This window comes from Sciurus vulgaris (genome assembly GCF_902686455.1).
Source record: "Sciurus vulgaris genome assembly, chromosome: 2".
Classification (NCBI taxonomy): domain Eukaryota; kingdom Metazoa; phylum Chordata; class Mammalia; order Rodentia; family Sciuridae; genus Sciurus; species Sciurus vulgaris.
The window spans coordinates 147,684,962-147,698,829 of record NC_136462.1 but is presented as its reverse complement, the minus strand read 5'-3'; the positions used below and the strand labels follow the sequence as shown (position 1 = coordinate 147,698,829).

At 37.4% G+C, this 13,868-nt stretch overlaps 1 protein-coding gene across 4 annotated transcripts in view; it reads right to left on the bottom strand.

Annotated features, from left to right (window-relative positions):
- Positions 1-13,868, bottom strand: part of FANCI (FA complementation group I) — a 75,479-nt gene that overhangs the window by 55,016 nt on the left and 6,595 nt on the right. For all 4 annotated transcript variants that reach the window (XM_079127505.1, XM_079127503.1, XM_079127506.1 and 1 more), the window contains exon 3: positions 6,393-6,465. In XM_079127505.1, coding sequence (XP_078983631.1) covers positions 6,393-6,465 — 73 coding nt within the window. The remainder of the gene's footprint in view (positions 1-6,392; positions 6,466-13,868) is intronic.

Below are 13,868 nucleotides of genomic sequence, written 5' to 3'. Positions count from 1 at the left end.
AGAATCACATAGACCACAACACAATAATTCTGGGCAACTTTAACCGCTGTCACCACTAGATAGATCTTCCAAACAAAATCCAACCAAAGAAACCACAGAACTCAATAACACAATCAATAACCTAGACTTAATAGACATATATAGAATATTCCATCCATCAACGAGCGGATACACTTTCTTCTCAGCAGCTCATGGAACCTTTTCGAAAATAGACCATATGTTATGCCACAAAGCAACCCTTAGGAAATGCAAAAAAATAGAGATACTGCCTTGTGTTCTATCAGATCATAATGGACTGAGAGTAGAAATCAATGACAAATTAAAAAAAGGAAATTACTCCAACACTTGGAGATTAAATAATATGCTATTGAATGAAACATGGATAACAAAAAACATCAGGGAGGAGATTAAAAAATTCATAGAGGTCAATGAGAATGATGATACAACATATCAAAATCTCTGGGACACCATGAAAGCGGTACTAAGAGGAAAATTCATTGCATGGAGTGCATTCCAGAAAAGAATGAAAAGTCAACAATTAAATGACCTAACATTACAGCTCAAAGCCCTAGAAAAAGAAGAACAGAATAACAGCAAAAGTAGTAGAAGACAGGAAATAATTAAAATCAGAGCTGAAATCAATGAAATTGAAACAAAAGAAACTATTCAAAAAATTAACAAAAAGTTGGTTCTTTGAGAAAGTAAACAAAATAGATAAACCCTTAGCCACACTAACAAGGAGAAGGAGAGAGAAGACTCAAATTACTAAAATACATAATGCAAAAGGAAATATCACAACAGACACCACTGAGATATAGAACATAATGAGAAGCTACTTTGAAAATCTGTATTCCAACAAAATAGAAAGTACCGAAGACATTGACAAATTTCTAGAGACATATGCTCCTCCCAAACTGAACCAGGAGGACATACATGATTTAAACAGATCAATATCAAGCAATGAAATAGAAGCCGCCCTTAAAAACCTACCATCCAAGAAAAGCCCAGGACCAGACGGATTCTCAGCCGAGTTCTACAAAACCTTCAAAGAAGAACTCATTCCAATACTTCTCAAAGTATTCCAGGAAATAGAAAAGGAGGGAACCCTACCGAACTCATTCTATGAAGCTAATATCATCCTCATACCCAAACCCGGAAAAGACACATCAAGGAAAGAAAATTTTAGGCCAATATCCTTGATGAATATAGATGCTAAGATCCTTAACAAAATATTGGCAAACCGTATCCAAAAACATATTAAGAAAATTGTGCACCATGATCAAGTGGGGTTCATCCCTGGAATGCAAGGATGGTTTAACATCCGTAAATCAATAAACGTAATCCATCATGTCAATAGACTTAAGGATAAGAATCATATGGTTATTTCAATTGACGCAGAAAAAGCATTTGACAATATACAACACCCCTTCATGCTGAAAACACTAGAAAAAATAGGGATAGTAGGAACATACCTGAACATTGTAAAGGCTATTTATGCTAAGCCCATGGATAACATCATTCTTAATGGAGAAAAACTGAAACCATTCCCTTTAAAAACAGGAACAAGACAGGGATGTCCTCTTTCACCACTTCTATTCAACATTGTCCTCGAAACTCTAGCCAGAGCAATTAGGCAGACTAAAGAAATTAAAGGGATACGAATAGGAAAAGAGGAACTTAAGCTGTCACTATTTGCGGATGACATGATTCTATATTTAGAGGATCCAAAAACCTCCTCCAGAAAACTTCTAGACCTCATCAATGAATTCACCAAAATAGCAGGCTATAAAATCAACACGCATAAATCTACAGCATTTTTACACGCAAGCGATGAAACAGCTGAAAGGAAAATGAGGAAAACAACTCCATTTGCAATAGCCTCAAAAAAAATAAAATACTTGGGTATCAATCTAACCAAAGAGGTAATAGATCTCTACAATGAAAACTACAAAACACTGAAGAAAGAAATTAAGGAAGACCTTAGAAGATGGAAAGATCTCCCATGTTCTTGGATAGGCAGAATTAATAGTCAAAATGGCCACACTACCAAAAGTGCTATACAGATTCAATGCAATTCCAATTAAAATCCCAATGATGTACCTCACAGAAATAGAGCAAGCAATCATGAAATCCATCTGGAAGAATAAGAAACCCAGAATAGCTAAAGCAATCTTTAGCAGGAAGAATGAAACAGGGGGTATCGCAATACCAGAACTTCAACTATACTACAAAGCAATAGTAACAAAAACGGCATGGTATTGGCACCAAAATAGACAGGTAGATCAATGGTACAGAATAGAGGACACAGACACAAACACAAATAAATACAATTTTCTAATACAAGACAAACGTGCCAAAAATATGCAATGGAGAAAAGATAGCCTCTTCAACAAATGGTGCTGGGAAAACTGGAAATCCATATGCAACAGAATGAAACTAAACCCCTATCTCTCACCCTGCACAAAACTCAACTCACAATGGATCAAGGACCTTGAAATCAGACCAGAGACCCTGCATCTTATAGAAGAAAAAGTAGGTCCAGATCTTCACCTTGTTGGCTTAGGATCAGACTTCCTTAACAGGACTCCCATAGCACAAGAAATAAAAGCAAGAATCAATAACTGGGATAGATTCAAACTAAATAGCTTTCTCTCAGCAAAGGAAACTATCAGCAATGCGAAGAGAGAGCCTACAGAGTGGGAGAATATCTTTGCCAATCATACTTCAGATAGAGCACTCATTTCCAGAATATATAAAGAACTCAAAAAACTCTACACCAAGAATACAAATAACCCAATCAACAAATGGGCTAAGGAAATGAACAGACACTTCACAGAAGATGTACAAGCAATCAACAGATATATGAAAAAATGTTCACCATCTTTAGTAACAAGAGAAATGCAAATCAAAACTACACTAAGATTCCATCTCACTCCAATTAGAATGGCGATTATCAAGAACACAAGCAACAAAAGGTGTTGGTGAGGATGTGGGGAAAAAGGTACACTCATACATTGCTGGTAGGACTGCAAATTAGTGCAGCCACTCTGGAAAGCAGTGTGGAGATTCCTTAGAAAACTTGGAACGGACTTACCATTTGACCCAGCTATCCCACTCCTCGGCCTATACCCAAAGGACTTAAAATCAGCACACTACAGAGATACAGCCACATCAATGTTCACAGCGGCTCAATTCACAATAGCCAGACTATGGAACCAACCTAGATGCCCTTCAATTGATGAATGGATAAAGAAACTGTGGTATATATATACAATGGAATATTACTCAGCCATAAAGAATGATAAAATTATGGCATTTGCAGGCAAATGGATGAAATTGGAGAATATCATGTTAAGTGAGATAAGCCAATCTCAAAAATCCAAAAGAGGAATGATCTCACTGATAAGCGGATGATGACACTTAATGGGGGGTGGAAGGGGGACAAGATGGAGGAAGGAGGGACTGTATAGAGGGAAAAGAGAGGTGGGAGGGGTGGGGGGAAGGAAAAAAATAATGGAATGAATCAAACATCATTACTCTATGTAAATTTATGAATATGCAAATGGTATGCTGTTACTCCATGTACAAACAGAAACAACATGTATCCCATTTGTTTACAATAAAAATTAAAAAAATAAGTAAATAAATAAATAAAAATCATCATCACTAAGTGATGGCTACAGGAAAGGCAAAGTAACAAGGACCCTGGAAATTTCTCTCCTCCATACAAGATAAAAGAACATTGACAGAAATAACCAAAATCAACTTGCCAGAGCTCTGAAAACTAAGCAAAGATTTCCAACAATTCAGACAGTGTCAATTCAAAGGAAAAGTTGAATCTCAGTAAAAACAGCAAGCTTTGTGGCACTTTAACATGACTTCATCCCATCCCTATCCTTATCATCTCAATAATGGAAAGACATCACATGCTCAAGGAATTGAAGATATTAATTAAGACAGCATTGCTGGTGGTGTACACCAGTAATCCCACAACTTGGGAGGCTGAGGCAAGTTTGAGGCCAGTCTCAGCAACTTAGTAAGACTCTGCCTCAAAAAAAAAAAAAAAAAAAAAAAAAAAAAAAGAACTGAGGATGTGGCTCACTGATAAAGAACCTCTGGGTTCACTCTCTGGTAAAAAGATAGCTTTGCTTCTCAAATTCATGTAAAGATTCAATACAACATCTATAACAACCTCAGTTTCCTTTTTTGCAAAACTAACTAGCTTACTTTAAAATGTATATGGAAACATAAAGCACTGATAATATCCAAGACGATCTAGAGAAAGCAGCACAAACTCAAAAGATTCACAGTTCCTAATTGAACAACCTACTACAAAACAATGTAATCAAGATTCTGAGACACTGACATAAGGAGAGAGATACACATCAAAGAAACAGAACTGAGATAACAGAAATAAACCTTCAACATTTATAGGCAATAGACTTTGATTTTTTTTGCAGGGGGAAATGAATCCAGGGGTGCCCTACCACTTAGCTACATCTCTGGACCTTTTTATTTTGAGACAGGGTCTTGTTAAGTTGCTGAAACTGGCTTTGAACTTGTAATTCTCCTTCTTCAGCCTCCCAAATAGCTAAGATTACAGGTGCGTGGTAATGCACCTGGTTCAGGCATTTTTTCTTTTTTTTTTTTAGGGGGTACTGGGAATTTAACCCAGGGGCATTTTACCAATGAGTCACATCCTGCCCTTTTTATTTTTTATTCTGAGACATGGGTCTTCCTAAGTTGCTTTTAGGACCTTGCTAATTGCTGAGGCTGTGCCTGAACTTTGAATCCTCCTGCCTAGGCCTTCTGAGTCACTGGGATTATAGGCATGCACCACCTCTCCCAGCTCAAGCGATTGATTTTTTTTAAATAATTTTTTTTAAAATTTTTATTTTTTATTTTAGTTGTTAATGGAGCTTTATTTATTTTTATAAGTGGTGCTGAGAATCGAACCCAGTGTCTCACATGCTATGCAAGTGCTCTACCACTGAGTTACAACCCCAGCCCAAGCAACTGATTTCTGATAAGTGTTAAGTGGGGTGAAAAAAATGAAACCGAACCTCTACCACATATCATATACAAAATAAACTTGAAATGGATCAAAGATCTAAATGTTAAGAGCTAAAGCTATAAAACTCAAAAGAAAACACAGGCACAAAGCTTCATGTTCTTGGTTTAGGTAATGGTATATATGAGATATAACACCAAAAGCACAAACAACAAAATGGACATCATCAAAACTTAAAACTTTGAACTTTAAAGAACACCATTAAGGGGGAAAAAATAGCCAGGCATGGTGGAGCACCCCTATAATCAAAGCTACTCAGGGAGCTGAAGCTGGAGAATCCCAAGTTTGAGACCAACCTGGACAATTTAGTGAGACCCTGTCTCCAAATAAAAAGGGCTGGGAGAGGTGGTTTCACATCTGTAATCCAAGGGACTTGGAAGGCTGAGGCAAGAGGATAGTGAGTTCAAAGCCAGCCTCAGCAACTTACCCTGTCTCTAAATAAAATATAAAAAGAGGGGGCTGGGGATATAGCTCGGTTGGCAGAGCGTTCGCCTCACAAGCACAAGGCCCTGGGTTCAAATCCCCAGCACTGCAAAAAAATAAAAATATAAATAAATAAATATATATATGTATATATGTATATATATACGTATATATATATATATATATATATATATAAAGAGCTGGGGATGCGGTTCAGTGGTTAAGCACCCTGGGTTCAATTGCCAGCACCAAAATAAATAAATAGGGCCCTGGGTTCAATCCTCAGTACTAAAGAGAGGCAGACATTTGTATCCTTGCAGTAAAAAGATTCAATTTTCTGGGGGAAGAAAAATAAACCAAGTTAACACATTTGTTATGAGTCCAAAGTCACTTTTAATTTTTGCCCCAAAAGAATTTTATCCTAATCACAATTTATAAAAACACTGAGTCACAATCTGCAACATCACATCAGCCCTTGTTCCAAGACAGAGAAGCAACTATAACTCACTGGGAATTAAGAATCTCTACATAAGGCACCTAAGATATTCCATGTCATTAAACTCCAGAGTTCCACTGCCTAGATTAAGTACTAGACACTGCTGCTCTTTTCTCCACAATTTCAAAAGCACAAGTAAACCAAAACACATATTATGAGAAGTGTATATTCTTTATAAACTCCAAAAATCAACAATAGAATCTTAGGTAGCCACTCCAACTTCCTTTAATAGAATATTTTAGTATTCTAAACAGGAGACTGCTACTTTAGTTGATTCTGTAAAACACAAGAAAACGGTCCAGTAGAGCTTCAAAAGGTAAAAGTAGCAACAGTTGCCAAAAGTGAACAAATCCACCAATGAATACAGTGAAAGAAAAGTAAAATTAATTATTAATTCATTACCTTTGAAGATGGCTCTCAGGAGTGCTCCAGCAGCATTTCCTTTCACTGCTTGATGCTGAAGGAGATTAGTCAACTGCAATCAAAGAAAAAAAAAGCTACGAGACTGGTCACAGCTCCTCTACCAACAACCTAAATAAACACTCCAAATGAAAAAGCACTCATCTGTCTGGTATAATCATTTAGAGACTTCAAGTATCATATCTATCTATCTATCTAATCTATCTATCTATCATCTATCTATCATCTATCTATCATCTATCTATCATCTATCTATCATCTATCTATCATCTATCTATCTATCTATCTATCTATCTATCTATCTATCTATCTATCTATCTATCTATCTATCTATGGTACCAGGGATTGAACCCAAGGTTAACCACTGAGTCACATCCCTAGCCCCGTTTTTGTTGTTGTTGTTGTTTTGAGACAGGGTCTCACTAAATTGCTAAGGCTGGCCTTGAACTTGCCATCTTCAATCTTCCTATTTCAGTCTCCCAAGTCGCTGGAATTACAGAAGTGTGCCACCATGCCCAGTCTCTTTATTTAGAACAAGGTAGAGTTTAATAGGATCCAGGGCTGTCAAGACTAAAATTCATTAATTCATCCATTCATTCTACAAACATTTATTTAGCATTCAATGAGAACTAGGTACTGTGCTATGTCTTGGAGATTAAATTCATCAACAAATACTTCTGGTGTATATTCTTCCTACAGCCAATAAAAGAATGAATAAAAGATGTACACATGGTAATTTGTTACAGAATAGGAGAAGAAATGATGACAGAAAAAAATGTAATGGAAACAAAAGGATGAGACACACAATAATTTTTAAAGGGAGGTGACTTCAGTTAGAACAAATTTTTTCTGAGGTAGGTGACATCTAAGCAGAGACTTAAGAGAATAAGAAAGAGCTAGTTGTACAAGGGGAGGTGGAGGGAGATAAAAGGTATCATCACTGCAAAGGCCTTGAAGGACCAAACACCTTGGTCTCTTCAAGGACCTGAAAAAAGACCAAGATGGCTGCCTCCAGTACAGAAGAGTGCCAGCAGATGAGTCTGGAGCAATGGGGAAGGACTACATTATGAAAACTCTTGCAAGCCATAGTAGGAAGCTTAGATTTTAAGTACAAGAAGTTACTAAAGAAAAAAAAAAGGAGTGATACAACAGATATTAAGTCAATTTTGCTCCTTGTGTTAGAGAATGGCTTGTGGGATATTTATGAGCAAAATAGGGATACCTAATAGGAGACTGCTACTGCGTTCCAGTGTGAGAGAATAAGGACTCAAACCAAAGTGACAGCAGGAGAGACGTTACAGGTTGAACTGCACCCTCAAATTTTATACTTTGACATTCTAACCCCAAGTACCTAAAAATGTCATCATATATGGAAATCAGGTTGTTGCCGATGTAGTTATTAGTTCAAGTCATTGGGGTGAGCCCTAATTCAATATGACTGATACCCTTTAAAAAAGGGGAAATTTGGATGTAGACATGTACCCAGGGAGAATGTCAAGGGAGGACAAAGACAGAGACCAGGTGTCAAGGAACACCAAAAATTGTCATCAAACCAGCAGAGGCTGGGAGAAGGAGGACATTCTCACAGCTCTCAGAAGGAATCAACCCTGCCAAAACCTTGATCTTGGACTGATAGTCTTCAGAACCTTGAAATAAACCACATTTATATAAGTCACCCTGTTTCTGGTATTTTCTAAAAGCAGCCTTAGTGCACTAGTACAGGAGATGAAGAAAAGTAGATAAATTCAAGATATATTCAAAAACTAGGAATAGAAATTCCTCACAATTTGGTAGGGAAGGGGTGTAACCAAAGAGAATTCCTAAATTTACAGCTAAAGCAACTAAACTGATGGATGGTGGTAACAGCCAAAGAAAATGGTGAAATTTTGAGATCTAAATCACCCTGAGGATTACCGAAACAGATTGCTGGGCTCTACCGACAGTTTGATTCAGCAGGTCTTTCATGGGCTCCAAACCACTACTCTGAGATATTCAAGTGGAGATGCCAAATAAACAACTAGATACATCAAAATTTCTATTCCTAGCACACAGGAGAGTTCCATGGAAACAGATAAGATTTTCCAGGAAGAGAACTAAAAAGATGAGAGAAACACCAATTCAGTCATTAAAAAGAAAAGCACCTGCAAGTGAAGTCAGTAACCAGGGAGGACAACCCAGAGAGAGGAGTATCCCAAAAGTCAAGACTAATAAAACAATGAATTTGATCTCTACTGTACCTACATGAATGTGGTCTTCCTAACCAGAGTTCATCTCTCCTTTCTTAAAAATATAAGAAAGTATCTGAATGCTTTTGCCTGGACCCTCCAACTGAGCACTGATTCTCACACATGACTGTTGTCCTCTAGGAGAAACTACACAATGTCTGGAGACATTTCTGGTTGTCACAACACCCAGATTCCACGGTACTACTGGAATCTAGTAAGCAGAGACCAGGAATGCTACTAAACATCTCATAATCCACAGAACAGACCACCATACAAAATTATTATCTAATCCAAAATGTGAACATTGTCAAGGTTGAGAAATTGACATTTTTTTGGAAAAGTTCAGTTTTAACACAAAGCAGTATGGCATAGGAGGAAAATTTAAAAAGCTGTGTACCCAGAATTAGAAGATCTGAGTGTGAATCCTAGCTGTGCCACGTACTAGCCTGTGCCACCTACTAGCCATATAACCTCAGGTTATTTATTCTGTTACATGAGATCATTTCCCCAGTTCAAAGGACTAAGATGATGGATAGAAGACCTCGTACAGGGCTCAGTGTACAACAGGTGCTCAACAAATGTTAAATTCTTTTCCCTCTGTTCCCCATTTTCTTTCCTCCTCCCTCTATTTACTATATCTTCAGTCTTCCTCTTGAATTATATTCAGTTATGGTGTCTGGTACTGGAGAATGAACACAGGACCTCACACATCCTAGGCAAATGCTCTACCACTGAGCTACATCCCTAGACATTTTTAGTTTTAGACAGGTTCTTGCTAAGATGCCCAGGATGGCCTCAAACTGTGATCCCCCTGCCTCAGCCTCCCCAGTAGCTAGGATCACAGGTGTGTGCTATGCGCCTGGCTCAGTAATGCTTGTAACTGCATTTAAAAATTATAAGTAGACTAAGTAAGATTAAGTTTCCTTGTTACTTTAGAAGCCTGTAAAGTTTTTCTTGTAATTGACAATCTGGAACTACCAAGTTAACAGCACAGTCCAAATGAAGTATAAGTTGAAAAAGAAAAAAGGGCTGGAGATATAGCTCATGGTTGAGCACTTGCTAGCATAGCACGTACAAGGTTCTGGGTTTGATCTCCAGCATGACAAAAATAAATCCTTATTTTGTGTAGTCTGATAATTCCTCATGGTTAGAATGAGTTTACGTATTCTTTTTTTTTTTTTTTTTTTTTTTTGGCGGTGCTGGGGATTGAAACCAGGGCCTTGTGCTTGCAAGGCAAGCACTCTACCAACTGAGCTATATTCCCCAGCCCACGAGTTTACATATTCTTAACTAGGACACAGGTGATAGTGTATTCTCAGAGGATCACAGGAGAACACACACAGTATCTATCTGTCCCTCATTTGGGATATCAATTCTAATAATTGTGTTGCCCAAGTTCCCAACTTTATAATTACTTGCCCCCTTCCTCTGTAACCAGTAAGAAATATTTAAGGACACACTTTAAAACCACGTGATTACCTGGCCACTCGTCTAATTTCTCCCCTGTATGACAGAAAAGCCCAGCACAAACCCTTTGCCAGGTTATTAAAGTCAGTATCACCAGGAATGACAATCATGAGCCTACAGAATGGGAGAAAATCATTGCCACCTGCACCTCAGATAAACCATTAATATCTGGAATATATAAAAAAAATCCAAAAAACTTAACACAAAAAACAAATAACCCAATCAATAAATGGGCAAAGGAACTGAACAGACACTTCACAGAAAAAATATGAACAGTCAACAAATATACAAAAAAATGTTCAACATCTATAATAATTACAGAAAAGGAAGTTAAAACTACACTGAGATTTCATCTCACTCCAGTTAGAATGGCAAATACAAGTAACAATAAATGTTGGCAAGGATATAGGAAAAAGGTACACTCATACATTACTAGTGGGACTGCAAACTGATGCAACCACTATGGAAAGCAGTATAGTGATTCCTCAGAAAACTTGGAAAGTTTTTGACCCAGTTATCCCACTCCTTGGGATATACCCAAAGGACTTAAATCAGCATACCATAATGACACAACCACATCAATGTTTACAGCAGCTCAACTCACAATAGCTAAGCTATGGAACCAACCGAGGTGCCCCTCAACAGTTGAATGGATAAGAAATATGAGGTATATATACATAATGGAATATTACTCAGTCTTAAAGAAGAATGAAATTATGGCATTTGCCAGTAAATGGATGGAAGTGGAAACTATTGTGCTAAGTGAAATAAGTCAATCCCAAAAAAACCAAAGGAGGAATTTTCTCTGATATCTGAATGCTAACACATAATAAGATACAGGTGGGGGGGGGGGGGACGGGATTAGAAGTACTTTGGATTAGACAACAGAATGAAGGGAAGGGAGAATGGGAATAGGAAAGACAGTAGAATGAATTGGACATTACTTTCCTATGTTCCTGTATAAATACACAACCCGTGTAACTCCACATCATGTACAACTGCAAGAATGTATGTTTGTCAAAATGCATTTCATTGTCATGTATCAACTAAAAACAACAAATAAAAAATAATGAAAATAAAAATTTAAAAAAAGCAAAAAACCCCGATTTCAGTGATAAGGAAAAACTAAAAACTGTTGCAGACTACAGATCGGATTCCATACAGATACAGATTCCACAGTATAATATGGAATTCTAAAACATTAAGAAAACATTAACAAAAAACCATCGTCCGGGTGCAGTGGCACATGCTTATAACCCCAGCAGCTCAGCTGGTAGGAGGATTGCAAGTTCAAAGTCAGCCTCAGCAAAAGCAATGCACTAAGCAACTCAGTGAGACCCTGCCTCTAAATAAAATATAAAATAGGGCTAGGGATGTGGTTCAGTGGTCACGTACCTGCGTTCAATCCCTGGCACCCGCCTCCCCAAAAATCAGTGTGTACATATGAATAAGTAACAATAATGAACCCCCACCATTATGTACAGCTAGAATGCACCAATAAGCCAGGCACAATGGTACATGCCTGTAATCCCAGGGGCTCAGGAGGCTGAGATGGGAGGATTGTAAGTTCTAAGCTAGTCTCAGAAACTTAGCGAGGACCTAAGTAACTTAGTGAGACATTCTCTCAAAATAAAAAGGGCTGGGGATGTGGCTCTTTGGTTAAGTGACCCTGGGGTTCAATCCTGGTAATCAAAACAACTTTTTAAAAACCCTGGATTTAAGGCCAGGGTTGTGGCTCAGTGGAAGAGTGTTCACCTAGCACGCATGAGGCCCTGGGTTCAATCCTCAGCACCACATACAAATAAAGATACTGTGTCCACCTACAACTAAAAAACCAAACGAACAAACAAAAAAAAAACCCTGGATTTAGTATCTAATACTTCTCACTTGATAACCTTATCATCATGATTGCAAAATGTTGATTTTCCAACTCTAGCACCGTAAGCAAGAGATCTCCCTTCTCTCCACTCTTTTTAAATGATCAGTACAGTCTCATAAATGTTCTCCAGTAGTCCACAACTGACCTTAATGGTAAAATAACCCCAGGTTGGCCCAATGAGAGTCCCTTCAAGATGGCCTTGAGGGGTTGGGGTCATGACTCACTGGTAGTGTACTGTGTGAGGCACTGGGCTCAATTCTCAGCACCACATATAAATAAGTGAATAAAATAAAGGTCTGTCAACATCTAAAAAAATATATTTAAAAAAATGGTCTTGTGTCATTGTGATATGTTCCCATTGTCATGAGTGCTTTTTAATTCCTGGTTAGTAAAATATTCCAAGATCATCTTGTATCCATCCTGAGCACACATGAAATCAACCATTTCTCTGAAGCGCCTGGTTCCTTTCAGTGGGGAATGGTTATCAGAGAACAAAGAATTAGGTGATATATGTGCTTACTGCTACTGTGGCATCTTTGCTTTTTGGTTCTTTCAGTGGAGAGCTAAGAAATATATGGATGTATATTCACATATGTACAAAAATACACAAGCACAAGTGTGTACAAACACATTTGAGAAATCCTAAATGTACACCAATACCTCTATTTCTCTCTCTTGTAATATTTTATTTTGAAACAGGGTCTCACTGGCCCAAGTCAGCATGAACTTGTGATGTTTATGCCGCAATCTCCTGAATAGCTAGGATTATAGGCATGTGCCACCCACTTAACCAACACCTTCATTTCCGACTCATTCCCTTAGGGTTCTTTCCTCCCTTCCTTCTTTCCATATTTGCATGTTCCTTCTACCACTAACAGAACCCTAACTCCAGATATCAACATATATATTTATCTGCCAACTATATGCTACATCTAAAATGGTTCCCAAATCATTTCACCCATACTAAAACAATCCTACTAAAAAGAGTTTCAAGGTTTATTTGCATTTTCCTCCACCACTCTGTCCAAGATAAGTTACAGTATTATTCCTAAGTTTCTTTTCCATAAATACACACAGATCTTGTTTTTAAATAAAAGGTAGTTTGATATACATTTTGCACTTTGTTTTATTCACTTAATTATACCTTCTGGAAATCACTATCAATTAATAGATAACTTCCTGATACTCTTTTACAGATTCAAAATACATTATGAATAACATAACTGTATACTGCTAGAGGTGTATCTTTAGGGTAATCCCGGAAATGGGATAAATGGGTTGAGTGGAACTACTTACATAGTCTTTTTAAATATTACCAAATCCTAATCAAGGTCAAACCACCACATTTCATTTCTACAAACATCATCTCTCCAACAGCATGTTGTCAAGTGGTTCAATTTCTCTAGTCTGAAGAGAAACAGTATCTGTTTTATATTTCTCTGAGTGAAGTTGAACATATTTTCTTATGTTAAAGGCCAATTTTTACGTTTCTGTGATGACTGTCTTTTTTCTATAGGATTAAGTCTTTTCCCCTTCAATTATAATAAATAATTACTATAAATCAGGAATATTAACCTTTTGTCTGTGATTTGTTGTAATTATCACCTGGTTTGTCATTTATCTTTTGACTTTGTTGATGCTGTTTCTGGTCAGGCAAACTTTTTTTTTTTTGGCTAATTACAAAATTATTCTTTCTTAGCTTCATGGCAGATGAAGGCTTGTTTTATAGAGTGATTGATCTATATAAATGCCTAAACTATTAGGTACAAATAAGAGAGGACAATCTTTATTTCAAGGTCTTTTCCTCCTTGGATAGTCCTGATTATCTCTTCCTCAGCCTGGGGTGGCTCTTCAGGATGTTCTGGGCTTCCTTGCTCTTAGTCTCAC